The sequence below is a fragment of the Rhinopithecus roxellana genome, chromosome 11, assembly GCF_007565055.1.
Source record: "Rhinopithecus roxellana isolate Shanxi Qingling chromosome 11, ASM756505v1, whole genome shotgun sequence".
Taxonomy (NCBI): Eukaryota; Metazoa; Chordata; class Mammalia; order Primates; family Cercopithecidae; genus Rhinopithecus; species Rhinopithecus roxellana.
Window position 1 is genome coordinate 1774669 of NC_044559.1, and position 16262 is coordinate 1790930.

General features: G+C 42.4%; 1 protein-coding gene across 3 annotated transcripts in view; it reads left to right on the forward strand.

Annotated features, from left to right (window-relative positions):
- LOC104662618 (WASH complex subunit 2A) overlaps positions 1-16262 on the forward strand; it is a 66896-nt gene that overhangs the window by 21607 nt on the left and 29027 nt on the right. For 2 of the 3 annotated variants that reach the window (XM_030940437.1, XM_030940438.1), the window contains 10 exons: positions 1036-1146; positions 1685-1772; positions 2397-2468; positions 3505-3623; positions 4097-4154; positions 5374-5433; positions 5823-6002; positions 7842-7969; positions 10135-10221; positions 14225-14326. In XM_030940437.1, the coding sequence (XP_030796297.1) occupies positions 1036-1146; positions 1685-1772; positions 2397-2468; positions 3505-3623; positions 4097-4154; positions 5374-5433; positions 5823-6002; positions 7842-7969; positions 10135-10221; positions 14225-14326 (1005 nt within the window). Of the gene's footprint in view, positions 1-1035; positions 1147-1684; positions 1773-2396; positions 2469-3504; positions 3624-4096; positions 4155-5373; positions 5434-5822; positions 6003-7841; positions 7970-10134; positions 10222-14224; positions 14327-16262 lie in introns of those variants that run through there. The other variant, XM_030940439.1, reaches the window with a different exon arrangement.

Here is a 16262-nt window from a genome sequence, read left to right on the forward strand (position 1 = left end):
ACAAACAGTTTTTCAAAAACAGTACAGTATAGTGAGTAAAAGCACTAGCTTATGCAACAGGTTGGTTTTGTGTGCTGCAGCTAACCTCAAAGTTGTAAGGATTAAATTAGATAATAAAGTGCTTTTAGTAACATGCCTGGCACAGTTTGTTGATTCAGACATTGAGAAAAAATTTTTTAAATTATGCATAGTAGTGTGTACCTTTGGAAAAATTAGAACTTAACAGATAAGGCCAAGTTTGAGCCTTCCAGTCCTTTCCTTTGCTGCATACTCTTCAGAGGTAACTGGGATCGTGCTCTGGGAGCATGTCTTTCCACGTCTGTTTCTTTGCTTTCATAAATACATCTGTTTCATGGACATGCTGTAGTGTTTGCAGAGGGGGCGTGGTATCATCCTGGATTTGTTATTCTGCGCTTTTTTGCTTGACCTACCTTGGATGGCTGTCTAATTGTTACAGCTTTTACCTTTTAACTGTTACTCAGTATTCTTACTAAGGTAAGACTATGCTGATTTTGTTTATATTTCTCTAGTAAAAGGCTGTGCGCAGTGGCTCATGCCTGTAATCCCAGTGTTTTGGGAAGCCAAGGTGGTCAGATCACCTGAGGTCAGGAGTTTGAGACCAGCCTGGCTAACATGGTGAAACCCTCTCTCTACAAAAATACAAAAATTAGCCAGGCGTGGTGGCAGGCACCTGGAAGCCCAGCTACTCAGAGGGTTGAGGCAGGAGAATGGCTTAAACCTAGGAGGCGGAGGTTGCAGTGAGTCGAGATCACGCTGATGCACTCCAGACGGGGTGACAGAGCAAGACTCCATCTCAAAAATGTATATATATATATATAATTTTTTTAATTTAGATTCGAAGTAAATCTTGTGTATTATTTGTTCCAGCACATCTTTTGCTTCATAACTTGCTGCATCATGATTATGATTATTATTTTTAAAAGCTGTTACCTTTTTGAAGGAGGAGCCTAAAGGCTGACAGTATCTCTTTAGCTTAATAACTAGTAGTTCTAATTTGGTATTTCATACTCTTAGCATACCACACAAATGAGTGATGAGGAAGAGGATGATGATGGCTGTGACCTTTTCGTTGACTCCGAGAAGGAGGAGGAAGATATTGAGGACATTGAAGAAAATACTAGACCTGTAAGGAAGACTGTAATTGCTATCCCTTGGCAGGGTTTTAGAACCAATGACTTGTTTCTTTTATTGTCACTTACTTTGTACCTCTCTCATTTTTGCGTATTTGTCATTTCATTTCCACTTTGGAAAATAATGGCAACCTTCTCAAATTGCCTCACAAGTACCACTTTCTTGTCCAGATGTTATGATTTTATGAGTCAGATCATTCAGAATATGTCTGGTTCCAGAGTTTGAAGACTGTAGTGCTCCTGTCTCTCCGCCCCTGCACCTTTTTCTTATTTTCTTGTTTAGATTTTAAGTATTAAAGTGAAGTATTAAAAAAGTAAGGAAATAAAGAGCATCTCCCTTTGAAGGAGCATTTTATGAGTCCTGTTCCTTGGGTGAGCTGTGTAGGGTACATATGTTTAAATTAATTTAATTAAACTGTTTTCTCCTCAGTTCAATTTCTTTGCTCTTGTATACACAATGTTGTTAGGTGTCCAAACTTGAAGTGTACTAGTTTGTTACAAAAAAGCAATTCTTTTGATTTCTCCTGCTGTAGAAAAGAAGCAGACCTACATCGTTTGCTGATGAGCTGGCTGCCCGCATCAAGGGGGATGCCATGGGCCGAGTGGACGAGGAGCCTACAAGTGAGCCCTAGATGCACTGACGGGGAGTCGGGGAGGGGTAGTGCAGGGCCCTCTGCTGGCTTCATCAAAGGCGGATTTCCCTTTTGATTAGTAATTACTATGGCAGAAGAGGCTTAAATTGTAACGCTTATTCCTTTTTTGGTTAATGGACTCCTTTTGATAACTAAACACTGTGGACCCACAAGAAAAACATACATGTACACATGTAGATAACACTTTACATATAATTTCAGGGGATTAATGGAAACCAGAGAACCATGGGTAACAGCTTAAGAATTCCTGTCTGAATATTTACTCCTATATTTTGAACAAATAAGAATGTGCTATATAGCATGTTCTAGTTATATAACAGAGTAGAAAGATAACATAATAATTCTTTCAACAAATACAATCCTGTTATGCACATGAGCCTGGTATGAGAGCAGAAGCCTTCTGCCATACAAAGAGACTCTTGAGTGCCCACTATGGGCAGGGCAGGGGGTTCAGTGCTCTGGTGGAGCTGAGATGAATGGCAGACATCTTGCTCTTAGCTGTGAGTTATGAGGATGACAGATGTGGAAAGAACCAGGATATGTATACTGAGGGAGGACTTAGTACTATTAAAACTGTGAACTGTTCTTCAAGCCTTATCCTCAGGAGAAGCAAAACCTCGGAAGACACTCAAAGAGAAGAAGGAAAGGAGAACTCCTTCAGACGGTGGGCCTTTTCCCTCAATTTTGTTATTTTAGGAGCCCTTTGACTCAAGATTGTTGCTTACATAAATCATAAAGTACTGCTTTACATGCTGTTTTCCCTCTGACAAGTGGGTCTGTCTCCATTTACTTTGCTGAAGCCTCTGGGCTGGGCACAGTGGCTCACGCCTGTAATCCCAGTGCTTTGGAAGGCCGAGGCGGCCGGATCATAAGGTCAGGAGTTTAAGACCAGCGTGGCCAACATAGTGAAACCCTGTTTCTACTAAAAATACAAAAAATTAGCTTGGCGTGGTGGCAGGTACCTGTAGTCCCAGCTACTTGGGAGTCTGAGGCAGGAGAATCGCTTGAACCTGGGAGGCAGAGGTTGCAGTGAGCCCTGATCACGCCACTGCACTCCAGCCCGGGTGACAGTGCGAGACTCGGTCTCAAAAACAAACAAAAGCCTTGGAAGTCATGTTTTGGAGTGCTGGGAGGAGATGTGGGTGTGGAGTAAAAATTCCTGTAGAGATTTGATTTATTAGATTTTACAGCAATCATTTCTTGTCTTTCTGGAATTCTTTAGAAGTGTAGAAACTTAGGGATCTTTAGCTTTTGTTTTTAATAAAGGATACACCAGGCCTTTTCCTGTTGAACAGCCGTGTCCATTATATTTCACTTGTCACTGTGTCAGTCTGCAGATCCCTTTGTTTAGTCTGCCCTTCCTTCCCCCAGATTTGTGGGGGAATGGGTCTTGAATATGACATCTGACCTGAATGCTTGCTTCAGAGTAAATCTAGATCCAGGGTGCTGACCTAGAGAATGAATGCTGTCTGCTGCAGACATTGACAGACTTGAGAGTGGAGGCCCAGAGAACCTTTTGAGTGCGTCAGTGGACTGTGCCAGGGGTTTAGTGTGAAATTCATCAGACTGCCTCACGCTTTGTTAAATAGGGTCAGATAAACTCCATGCCAGTTTGGAGATGTTGCAGATGCCAACACGGGAATTTGAGTTCCAGACCCATCTTTAATGCTCCCTGCAAAACACTGCTTTCTGTTTGCTAGATGAAGAGGATAACTTATTCGCACCCCCCAAGCTGACCGACGAGGACTTCTCGCCATTTGGCTCTCGAGGCGGCCTGTTCAGTGGGGGAAAAGGGCTCTTTGATGATGAGGACGAGGAGGTGAGTCCATGGTACCCAGCAACACTCCCTGCAGCTAGCTGTGTCGGGGGTCCACAGGGAAGAAATAGGCTTTATTTGTTTACTGCGGGAAAAACAGCTCAGTTGGAAGTTGCTTCTAGTTTCATATTTTGGGACATTTTGAATTAAGAATCACTGAGTGAAAAATACCATATCCTTCTACCCTTTGTTAGGTGAGGAGAAGATGTGCACGTGTTAATGTGAATAATTTACTAGGTGATTGTTTCTTGCCTTATCTGTTGTCTTCCGTGTTTGTTTTTAATTCCTGGACAGGCCTAAATTATTTTAGGATCTGATTTTACCGTAGTTATTATCACTTTGCAACTAATTTTCTAACAGAGTAGTAAATATGTAGCTTTAAATCTTATGGGTTACTTTTCCTTAGAAATCCTCAAATGCAGCTATGCTTTCTCCTGGTTTTGTTAATTCTTTGTCATATACCTTATTACAACCAGAGTGACCTCTTCATGGAAGCCCCCCAGGATCGGCCAGCTGGAGGCTCTGTTAAGGAGGGTAAGCTGGGGCTGGTCAGCTGTGTCTCGGTGTGCAGAGTTCCTTCTCACTAGGAGATGGAACCCCGGGGTTGTTCCCAAGCCTCGTTTCTGTGTTAAGCAGGAAGCTGTTGTTTTTACCTTGGTCCAGTTGAAAGTAATTCATCTTCACTAATTGATGTCTTGGAAAAAACAGAGTACCATCTGTAAACCCCGTATCACAGTCTTGCCTCTTTGTTAGGAGAGAACTCATGAAAATCAGACAAGAAAAGTACCCTAGAGCAGTGTTGAGGATGGTTTTCATTGAATGAAGTTTAATTTAAAGAAACATTTTTAACATTCTCTATAAAAGTTGGAGACCAGTAATTCCCCAGCGCAGTGTGCATTAAAATCTTCTGTGCAGTTTTTTTTGTTTTTGTTTTTGTATTTTTAGTAGAGACAGGGTTTCACCATGTTGGACAGTTGGACAGGCTGGTCTTAAACTCCTGTCCTCAAGTGATCACCCACCTTGGCCTCACAAAATGCTGGGAATACAGGCATGAGCCACTGCACCTGGCCCATTTGTGCAGTTTTTTAAAAACACAAATACAAATATATTTTTAACATACAAATGTTACTCAATAGGTTTGTGGTAGTTCTCCGGACTTGGGAATTAGTGATTCTAAGTGCCGAGTCTTCCCGGCACCCACATCAGAGCTGGGCCTTGGAGGCCACTCCTCGTGCTTGCTGTGTGGGCTGCTAGCCTGGCTCTGCTCTGCTTTCTGCTGTCTGCGTTTTGGCATCAGTGACTTGCTTGATTTCCCCCTTTGCTCTTACTGTCTATATTTTTTTACTGACGACTCACCTTTTTGCGGTTCTTTTTTACTTGTTCATTCTCATCCAACTGGAATGGGTAGAGCTGGAACTGTTTGGGGGAGCCCCTGGTCGTTCTGTCCCTGCCTCTGCCAGCTGTGCTCACCACCTCCCTTGGTGTCCCCCAGCTGACCCACTGCTGTGACTTGATCACAGTCAGCATGCTCTTCCTTTGAAGTCACAGCTCAGATTTTGTTAATCCCAAGAAAAAAGTCCTGACATCAGTAGAGAAGAAAATACTAAAGAATTTTAAAGTGGCTTGTTCAGGAAAAATTCGTTTCAAAAGGTCTGATAGTAGCTGTGTGTTACATTGCACATATTTCAGGAAGAAAATAGCAAGGAAAGTTGTTTCCCTTGTGAAATGGTTATCACTTGCTTTCTCATTCTAGAGTCTTCCTCATCCAAACCTGGAAAGAAAATCCCAGCAGGAGCTGTTTCTGTATTTTTAGGTAACATAGCTTAAGGTTTGTTTTCTAAAAACTGTACAAATACTGTTTTCTCATTTTCAAAATTATCATCTAAAGCCTAGCTGGGGACGAGAAAGCACCTGGGAGCTTCAAAGGGCTTTGAGCAGCTTATAGAAAGAGCTCATTTACTGATGTTAGCTCTTATTCTCCTAGAGCTCAGTGGCCTTGGACTTTTTTGTGTGTGAATGACCTGGTGATTCTCCATGGTGAGATCTTCTATAGCAGTAATGGATGGAGGCTATCTGGCCCTGTTAATGCACTTTGTGGATTAACTGAAATGCAAAGTTCTTGGTGGGTGATAATTATTTTCTGTAAATCCAACAGGCGCACACTGGCTCACAGCTATGGCTGTCTTGTCCCTCCGCCCACAGGAGACACGGATGTGTTTGGTGCTGCCTCCATTCCATCACTGAAGGAGCCTGAGAAGCCTGAGCAGCCCACTCCAAGGAAAAGCCCCTACGTTCCCCCTCCCACTGGCCTCTTTGATGATGATGATGATGATGATGATGACGACTTTTTCTCGGCACCCCGCAGCAAACCTTCCAAAACAGGTACCTGTTCCTGCCTCTGTTTCTGGGACTTCAGCCAGAAAGAGAATGTTGCCTAAAAAGAACTTAAGCTCCCCTAGTTTTATATCTCTTATAGTACCAGAATCCCTTCTCCAGCATTCCTGTCATTGAGCTGTTGTGTCTGTACTTACATAGGTGTGATGCCTGGGAGGTCTCTTTTGTGAACCAATCTTTTCTGCTCTGTAAGCTGATTACTATGATTATTTTCCTTATAGAGAGCAGAAATCCTTTTCCCTATAACTTTCGCTTGCAATTTCTAGTTCTGACCTTTTGTATTGTAAAGTTTTAATCATACTTTCTTCCAGCCGACCTTAGTTAATTACATGAGCCACATGTTGCATGCTGGCTGTTTAGTTCCCAGCTTCTCTTCTCTCTGCCAGAAAGCTCAGGCGGCCTTGGTCTTTCCTCAGATGATGGGGTTTTCATCCCCTTGGCCACTTTGGCGTTCTCCTTTCTTTTCCTCTTAAATGTAAGTCCTGTGTTCCTGAAGTCATTCCTGTAAATCATTTGTTTTTAAATGTGCAGATGAATCTCCCAGAGGCTTTTGTCAAAATGAAGATTCGGATTCAGTAGGTCCAGGGTGGGGCCTGAGAATTTACATTTTCCGGCAAGCTTCATGGTCTGTAGATCACACTTGGAATAGCAGGACAGATTCGTTGACTGCTTTTCTGGAAAAGAAAGGTAGCTCCCTAAGGTGCACAAGATTTTCAGCAAGTTGAAAAACTAAAAAAGGATGGCATAGGAATAGATGGAACTGAATATATTTAGAAGTAGGCTGTCTGGACTGACTCTCCTTTTCAAACGTTAGGTGTAGAAAGTAAGGATGGAAGCCGAAGTGTGAGGGAAAACGATAGCCTAGTTAATCTAGAAAAAGTGCAAACGGATGCAGAATGCACGCAGGTCTCAGTGAAGTTGACAGTGAGTGAAGGTAGTAGTGCTTTTGGTAGCTCCCCAGGACTCTCACTTAGTGGATATCTTTGAGAACTGATTTGGAATCACTAGTAAATTGATGCTGCTTTCTTTGACAACTGCTGTTCTCTTCAGGACATTCATGAGTCAGTGACCTCATTTCAGCAACACATGCCCCATTCGGTACAGCAGTGCTTATGGTGGTGAAAATATTCATCAGCAGGGTAAGCTATGGCCCTTCTATTCAGTGGAATATAGTACAACTGTTGAAAGGGTCTATGCTTGTTGACTTGGGAAGATTTTATAGGTACATTAAATGGAAAACACAAATGGTAAGACACATTGTTCAAAGTATCTTATTTGTAGTCTTATTTGTAAATAACTAAAGTAATTCATCAGTACATTCTTTGGGGGAATTAGAAGCATGTATGCTGAACTGTTGCCAATGTCCGTCTTGTTTGAGTAGACCGGTGGGATTATGAGGGGATTTCAGTATTTGCTTTTATCTGCTTTTGTACTGTTTGATTTTTTTAAAGCAGGAGCCAAGCCCTCATTTCTCAGATTCCTTAGATGAGTAGCTTGGTGGCCCTCTTAAATGATCTTTCTTCCTCTAGATCTCTCTTCACCATGTAGGCCAGTCCAAGCTACTCTAAGCACAGGTGATGTCTGCTTGGATAAGCATGTCACCCACGTGGTTAAACTATCTGTTCTGTTTTTCAACTGAGCTGTTACTATGCTCTTTGAAAAATTCCAAGGGAAGAGTATAGTTTCACTTACTATTTCTGTATAACTAATCAAGAAACAACATAACTTTTTATATTTATTCTTCGGGAGAGAATAATTTTTTAATCTGTGAATTTTGTGATAGGATGTTTGACCTTAGTGTAATTTTATGCCTTGGTATTTTTAAAGGCAAAGTCCAATCCGCTGCCAATATCTTTGGTGACGAAGAAGGAGATCTGTTCAAAGAAAAAGCCCAAGCATTGCCAGAAGCCACTGTGAGTCAGACAGATGAAAATAAAGCAAGAGCAGAAAAAAAGGTGAGCGGGATGGAAGAGTTAACGCAGGAGCATTGATCCGTGGCATTTTAATAATTCATCTGGAACCTAAAGGGAAGTATTGTTCCCTTACACGTTCATATTGAAGAACTTCAAACAGAAAGTGGAAAGAATATTGCAGTGAACACCCAAATAACTACCACCCAAACTGATCATTTCTTAGGGTTTTGGCAAATATTTTACGGATGTAAACCTTGTTACGTATCTATTTTTTTCCTGAACTATTTGCATGCAAGTTGTTTGAACTGTTTGCTGCATGGAACTGTTTGTGTGTAGTCATTGTGACATTCTACCCCTAAATATTTCATTAAGCCTCTCTTGAAAAGACTTCCATATAACCACAGTGCCATGATCAACAGCTGTGAGACTGACAGTAATTCTATAGTAGAATCTAATACCTAGTCTGTGTTAGAATTGCTCCAGTTTGCCCCAAAATGTCTTTGTAAAATCACCCCAACAAATAGAATACAGATTTACAATTATCTCGCCTATAGTTTATATTGTAATTTCCTCTCTTGTTCCCAAAATGCCGTTTATAGCAGCAGTCCCCAACCTTTTTGGCATTAGGGACGTAAGGAGAGTGCAACTTGCAACCTAGATCCCTCGCAGGCACAGTTCACAGTAGGGTTTGCCCTCCTGTGAGAATCTGCTGCTGCCGCTGATCTGACAGGAGGAGGAGCTCAGGCAGTAATGCTTGCTGCTCACCTCACCTCCTGCTGTGTGACCCGGCTCCTAACAGGCCATGGACTGGTCTGCAGCCCAGGGTTGGGGACCCCTGGTTTATAGTTGTTTTTGTGTTTTGATTTTTTTTAAAGAAACCCAGGATTCAGGCAGTGTGTCTGCATTGCATTTGGTTGTCCTGTCTCTTTGGTCTCCTTAATCTAGAGCAACACCTCCCACATCTTTTTTTTTTTAATGTCCAGCCACTTGTCTTGTAGAATGTGTTACATTGTGAATTTGCTTGATCATTTTCCTCTGAGTAGATTCAGGGTCAGCAGTTTTGGCAAAAATACAAGCAGACAGGGTTGTGCACTTCCCATTGGATCATCTCCCAAGACACATCAGGTCCACTGTCTGCCTCATTGAGACACGTTTGTCACTTGGTTGTTAGGGTGCCCACCACACTGCTTAACTGGAAAGGACCCTGTTTTCTTTTGTCATTGATAAGTTGATCTCTAAAGTGATAGTTGAACACAGTGTGAATATCTGTTGTCTCCCAGCCTCTTACTCAGTGTTTTAAAAATCCATTGATGATCTTTTCCTGAATCAGTTAACATGTTAGCGAGCATAAACCACTGCTTTTTTAATTCTGTATTTCTTATTGGTTGACATTTTTCTGAAAGAAGATCTTTCTTTTCCTCTCCTTCCCCTATTTTTATTATCCCTTTGGGATCATGGATTCATTCTTCAGTGTAAATGATAATCCGTTACCATCATTCTTCTTCTTCTTTTTTTTTTTTTTTTTTCTTTTTTGAGACAGGGTCTTGCTCTGTTGTCCAGGCTGGAGTGTAGTGGTGCAATCACAGCTCACTGCAGCCTCAGCCTCTTGGGTTCAAGTGATTCTCCAGCCTCAGCCTACCAAGTAGCTGGGACTGCATGCACACAACACCATGCCCAGCTAATTTTTGTATTTTTTGTAGATACTGGGTTTGACCATGTTGGCCAGACCATCATTCTTTTGATGCTCAGATTGACCTGCGTTTGGGCAGTGTGTGTGTCCCCGGCAATCTCTAAGCCCTTCTGACTGACCTTTCACTGCTGTCCCGCACAGCTGATCCCTCCTCTTTCTACAGTTCGTCTTATCATGTCATGTCCTGGCTGCGAAACCCTGACTTTCTCCTGCCCACCACCTAAGGCCCAGCATTCAGAATCTGGCAGGCCCGTCAGGCAGCCTGCCTTTCCATGCTGTCTCTCATTGCATATGTCCCATCCGTGCACCCATTGACCCAGGCAGTGTGTCCTGCCCCCCAATACACCAGATGTGTCCTCTGTTTGTCTTACTGTTCTCTTAACAGACCCCTCGGCTTGGTGCCTATCATAGCAGAGACTCCATGCATTCTCTAAATGGTTGATTGAGTAAACCCTCTTTTCTGGGTATCTTATTTGTTAATGCTTAATTTTTCTTTTTCTCCCCCCCCCCAACAAAGGTTACCTTACCTTCCAGCAAAAATCTCAAGTCCTCGTCAGAAACAAAGACTCCAAAAGGCTTATTTTCAGATGAGGAGGACTCTGAGGTATGGTATTCTTTTCCTTAGTTGTTGGTGTTGGTCTATGAATATGACATAGAAACTATTTCTGAATCAGGTTTTTCTCAGTGGAGTTATAAGACTTTTTGTTAAGTACTCCAGTTCTTTAAAAATTATCTCTAGAGGCTAGGAGCTGTGGTTCATGCCTGTAATCCCAGCACTTTGGGAGGCCAAGGCAGGAAGACACCTGAGGTTAGGAATTTCACACCAGGCTGGCCAACGTGATGAAACCCTGTCTCTATTAAAAATACAAAAATTTGCTGGATATGGTGGTGCGAGCCTGTAATCCCAGTTGCTCAGGAGGCTGAGAGAGGAGATTCACTTGAACCTGGGAGGCAGAAGTTGCAATGAACCAACATCACACCATTGCACTCTAGCCTGGGCGATAGAGTGAGACTTCGTCTCAAAATAAATAAATGAATAAAACATAATCTCTTGAGAGCTTAGGGTCTTTGGAAAGCAATATGTTTACAATACTTTTCACTTTTGGGTTGGACTGTATTTACATTTCCTGGGATGAAAATACTCTCTCTTTAGGATGCTCAGATTTTAGACAGTTAATGGGCTCATGATGTGATGAGGAGCTTGCACCAGAGTAGAGGTCACCGTGCTCCTTCCTTTATTCACATTCTCACTAACTGGACCATGGCTTAGTGCTGTAGCGGAAGGATTCTGGCATAGCCATCTGTCTTGTGGAGACTGAGACCGCTAACAGGCTGTGGGACCCTGGTTCACAGGTTGCTTCGGGCCCTCCAGGCACCTTAGAACCACCTCTCAGAATTTCACTGCTTTTTCTGAGTCTCTCAGGCCTAGGTCATCTTAGATCTAATTTTAAGTTAGCCTTTTAGGAGATCAGAGACCTGTATGAGAATGTAATGGGAAGTGATAAGCCCCTTTTACAGAAAAATATGTGGACATGGCAGAAACTTACACGTATTTCAAGAAACTGTGGGCTCTAGGTTAGGCTCTCACGGTTGGACTTTGCACTCACAGCAAGGATGAACGTGGAACCCTTTGGAAGTAGAGTGATTGCCCTTGATGTAAAGAATACCTTTGAGGCTATTATTTCACTGAAGGCTAGTGTACAAAACATGGGAATTAACCAGAGTCCAGTTAAGTTACAACCCTGAGCCCTGAGAAACAGCATGATGGGGCCTCCACCATCTTATGCTCATGGATCCCGTGTGTCACCCACACCTGCACCTCGGGGTCTTTGCACCTGCCCCTGCCACTCTGAGGAATGCTGTTCCCAGAATCCAGCTTGCTTCTTCCCTCTTTCTGTGTGAGGCCTCCCTGACGAAATACACACAACTGGAGGCCTGCTAGCACATGCCACCCTATACTCCTGGTCCCCTTTCCTGTTTCACAGTTTACCACAGCACGTGTTCCAAGGGACAATGTGTATTTACTTATTTATTGTCTGTGCTTTCCACTAAAGTAAGTGCCATGAGGGCAGGACTTTTTATTTCCTGTTTGTATCCTTAACAGCCTGTCCTTAATACCAGTGCTTGGCATGTGGTAAGCCATCCAGTAATTGTCGACTAGACAAGAAAACCAAATGTGAGCAATTGCAGTGACTTACGAGGTGTTCTGGTTATTTGTTGCTGTGAAACAACTTAACTCCAACACTTAGTGGTTTACAACACCAGTAGTTTTTTTGTCTCACAGTTCCAGAGGTTGACTGGGCTTAGCTAGGCCATTGTTACTGAGGGTCTCTTGTGTCTGAAGGTGGCTGGACTGAGGATCATCTCACTCATATGTCTGGTACCTGGGCACTGGGGCCCCTGGGACATCTCTCATTAGCTCTTTGCGGCTGCCAGCATGTAGTCAGGGAAAGCGGGCCTCATACATGCTGGCTCAGGGCTGTAGGAGAGATTTCTCAGAGAAAGCCAAATGGAGGCCGTGTCGCCTTCTGTGTTCCAGCCTTGGAAGTCAACGGTGTTCCTTTTGCTTCATTTGTCGATCAAGATGGTCACAATGGCCCATCCAGGTTCATGGGGAGGGGCCGTAGGCTCCCCTTCTTGATGGTGGGAGTGTAAATGAACTCTCAGACTTGTGTGAAAACCCTCCCAAAGGCTTTGCCCCATGTGTGTCATCATAGAGTGAATGTTTTTATTGGCTATTGTTGGGATTCTGAGGCGAGGAGAAGTAAAACTAAGGCAGTCTAAGAGTTAAAGCTTTGGACCCGAAGGAATGTGTCCTGAGTCCTTTCTGTAAATCTCAAGTGTGAGGTTGACACTTTCCCTGTGAAGTCATTCGGGGAGAACATATTTGAGGTAATGGAAGTGTGGTTTTTTGCAGTACCAAGAAAGGTATTAGTTAAGGGTCCAAAACTGTGATGTTGACTTTGTTTTTGTTGTTTGCTTTGGTTTACTTTCATTTTCTTAGATCAGCAGAACCCTTTCTCTTGCCGTTGTGTAACATGCAGGAGGGGCACGGGATGCCCGGAATTCCCCTTGTGGGCTCTTCAATCTAAGTAAACCCATGGAACTCCAGGGAAGGGGAAAACCACTGTATGGAGGAGATCTCGCTTAGTGAACTCATTAGGTCTATATTTGAGGAGTAGACATCGACTCCGTAATTTAAAAAAGAAAAAAAAAAAACTGTCTGAAGAAGTCTTAGAAAATATGTTCTTGGCCTATTTAATTGTTCGGCTCTTGTGTATTGAAGTGTCTCTTCCCAAGGGAATAGATGTCCCATTTTATGTTTCTACTTCATGTAGCTCAATTTGCAGGTCTTTCTTTGCAGGGTAAGCTGATGTTTTATAACATTTTGAAAATTTCTTTATTTTTATATTTTTTACTTTTTTTGAGATGAAATTTTATCTTTTTGCCCAGTCTGGAGTGCAGTGGTACGATCTCGGCTCACTGCAACCTCCATCTTCCAGGTTCAAACAATTCTCCTGCCTTAGCCTCCCAAGTAGCTGAGATTACAGGCAGCCACCACCACACCTGGCTAATTTTGTATTTTTAGTATAGACGGGATTTTGTCATGTTGCCCAGGCTGGTCTTGAACTCCTGAACTGAAGTGATCCACCTGCCCCAGCCTCCCAAAATGCTGGGATTATAGGCATGAGCCACAGTGCCAGTCTGAAAGTTTCTTTAGAATCTAGCAGGTCTTATCCTGGTTTGCAACATCATATACCTGTAGTTAAGCTAAGTAGACTACCAAACATTTAAAAATAGAAATTTAATTTGTATTTATTTAAAAGAAATAAGTCGGCCGGGTGTGGTCACTCATGCCTGTAATCCCAACACTTTGGGAGGCCGAGGTGGGTGGATCACGAGGTCAGGAGATCTAGACCATCCTGGCTAACACGGTGAAACCTGGTCTCTACTAAAAATACAAAAATATTAACTGGGTGTTGGTGGTTGGCACCTGTAGTCCCAGCTACTGGGGAGGCTGAAGCAGGAGAATGACGTGAACCTGGGAGGTGTAACTTGCAGTGAGCTGAGATCGCGCCATTGCACTCCAGCCTGGGCGACTGAGCGAGTCTCCATCTCAAAAAAAAAAAAAAAGAAAAAGAAATAAGACATAATCTGAGGAGAGAAGGGTGTTACTAAATAAAATAGTTGTAGCTCCATTAATTTGGGAATCTAGCCCCTGTTTCTTTATTGACCCTGTCTAATCTCTGATTCTTTAGACAGTAATAGGAAGCCATTCTTATTTATTTATTTTTTTAGCATGGTGTAGGAAATTGATTTGAAAACTTCTTCCTGCCTTCTGTCACTCGGGTGGGAATACAGAAGCCTCTGGGCTGTGCAAGGCCATCAGATCCTGTGGCTTTCCTCCTCCTTACCACCATTGCACACACCCGGCACAGACCCTGAGGCCTATCCCTTTAAGGACCCTGTCTGAGCCACCTTCCCTCTAAGGAAAGAAGCCTAGATACATGGCAGCCGTCATGTCTGAGTCACTTGTGTTTTATACTCACCTGATATTTTTAAAACTGATATTCCTGTTAACAGCAACTTTAATTTCAATCCAACAGGATTTGTTTTCTTCTCAAAGTGCGAGTAAGTTAAAAGGTGCGTCTCAGCTCCCTCGCAAGCTCCCCACGTCGGTTTCCCTGTTCGATGATGAAGACGAAGAGGTAAACTTTGTTATTGCAACACTAGATAATTTACATTAGGGGAAAACGGTTGTTGATGTAACTTTCTACCCAGAGGCTCATATACTAGCAAAAGGTGGTAGGGAAGTGGTCAGGCTACCTGAAGTCTATATAATAAAAATATTTCTGTTTTTATTTCAGTGACTTCTTCCTTATATTTTCCTAGCTGTGCAATGGAGAAGACATTAGATTCTTGACGCAGGTCTTTTTCTTTTTCTTTTTTTCTTTCTTTTTTTTTTTTTTTTTTTTTTGAGATGGAGTCCTTCTCTGTCACCCACCCAGGCTGGAATGAGTGCAGTGGTGCAATCTCAGCTCACTGCAGCTGGGTTCAAGTGATTCTCCTACCTCAGCCTCCTGAGTAACTGGGACTACAGGCACGTACCACTACACCCAGCTAATTTTTGTATTGTTAGTAAGACAGGGTTTCACCATGTTGGCCAGGCTAGTGTCGAACTCCTGATCTCAGGTGATCCCCCTGCCTCAGCCTCCCTCAGGGCTAGGATTATGGGTATGAGCCCTCGTGCCCGGCCTCTTGACATAGTTCTTACGGAGTGAAATCTACAAGTTTTGTTTTTTTAAATCTGCCTTTGAGAAATACAGTTGACCCTTTAACAGTGTGGACGTTGTTTTGACTTCCATATTGCAGTGAAAAATCCATATATAACTTCTTACTTCCCAAAAACTTATCTACTGATAACTTACTGTTAACCAGAAGCCTCACGGGTATCATAAACAGTTGATTAACATATAAATAATATAGTATCTATTTATATATTTTTGTATTCCTGACATATCTAGCATTTCTTTATTTTTTTTTATATTTCTGGACGTGGTTTGTCTGCAAGATTTTTCAAATTATTGCAAATGTCCAAAAAAAATTTCAACATATTACTGATAAAACATTTGTGTAGAAGTGTTCTTTGTAGATTCTGGATATTAGCCCTTTGTCAGATGAGTAGGTTGCAAAAATTTTCTCCCATTCTGTAGGTTGCCTGTTCACTCTGATGGTAGTTTCTACAAACAACCCCATCAAAAAGTGGGGAAAGGATATGAACAGACATTTCTCAAAAGAAGATATTCATACAGCCAACAGACACATGAAAAAATGCTCATCATCACTCGCCATCAGAGAAATGCAAATCAAAACCACAATGAGATACCATCTCACACCAGTTAGAATGGCAATCATTAAGAAGTCAGGAAGCAACAGGTGTTGGAGAGGCTGTGGAGAAATAGGAACACTTTTACACTGTTGGTGGGATTGTAAACTAGTTCAACCATTATGGAAAACAGTATGGCAATTCCTCAAGGATCTAGAACTAGATGTACCATATGACCCAGCCATCCCACTACTGGGTATATACCCAAAGGATTATAAATTATTCTACTACAAAGACACATGCACACGTATGTTTATTGCGGCACTATTCACAATAGCAAAGACTTGGAATCAACCCAAATGTCCATCTGTGACAGACTGGATTAAGAAAATGTGGCACATATACACCATGGAATACTATGCAGCCATAAAAAAGGATGAGTTTGTGTCCTTTGTAGGGACATGGATGCAGCTGGAAACCATCATTCTTAGCAAACTGTCACAAGAAGAGAAAACCAAACACCGCATGTTCTCACTCATAGGTGGGAACTGAACAATGAGATCACTTGGACTCGGGAAGGGGAACATCACGCACTGGGGCCTATTATGGGGAGGGGGGAGGAGGGAGGGAGTGCATTGGGGAGTTATACATGATATAAATGATGAATTGATGGGTGCTGACGAGTTGATGGGTGCAGCACACCAACATGGCATAAGTTTACATATGTAACAAACCTGCACGGTATGCACATGTACCCTAGAACTTAAAATATAATAAAAAAAAAAAAAAAAAAAAAAAACATTTGTGTAGAAGTGGAC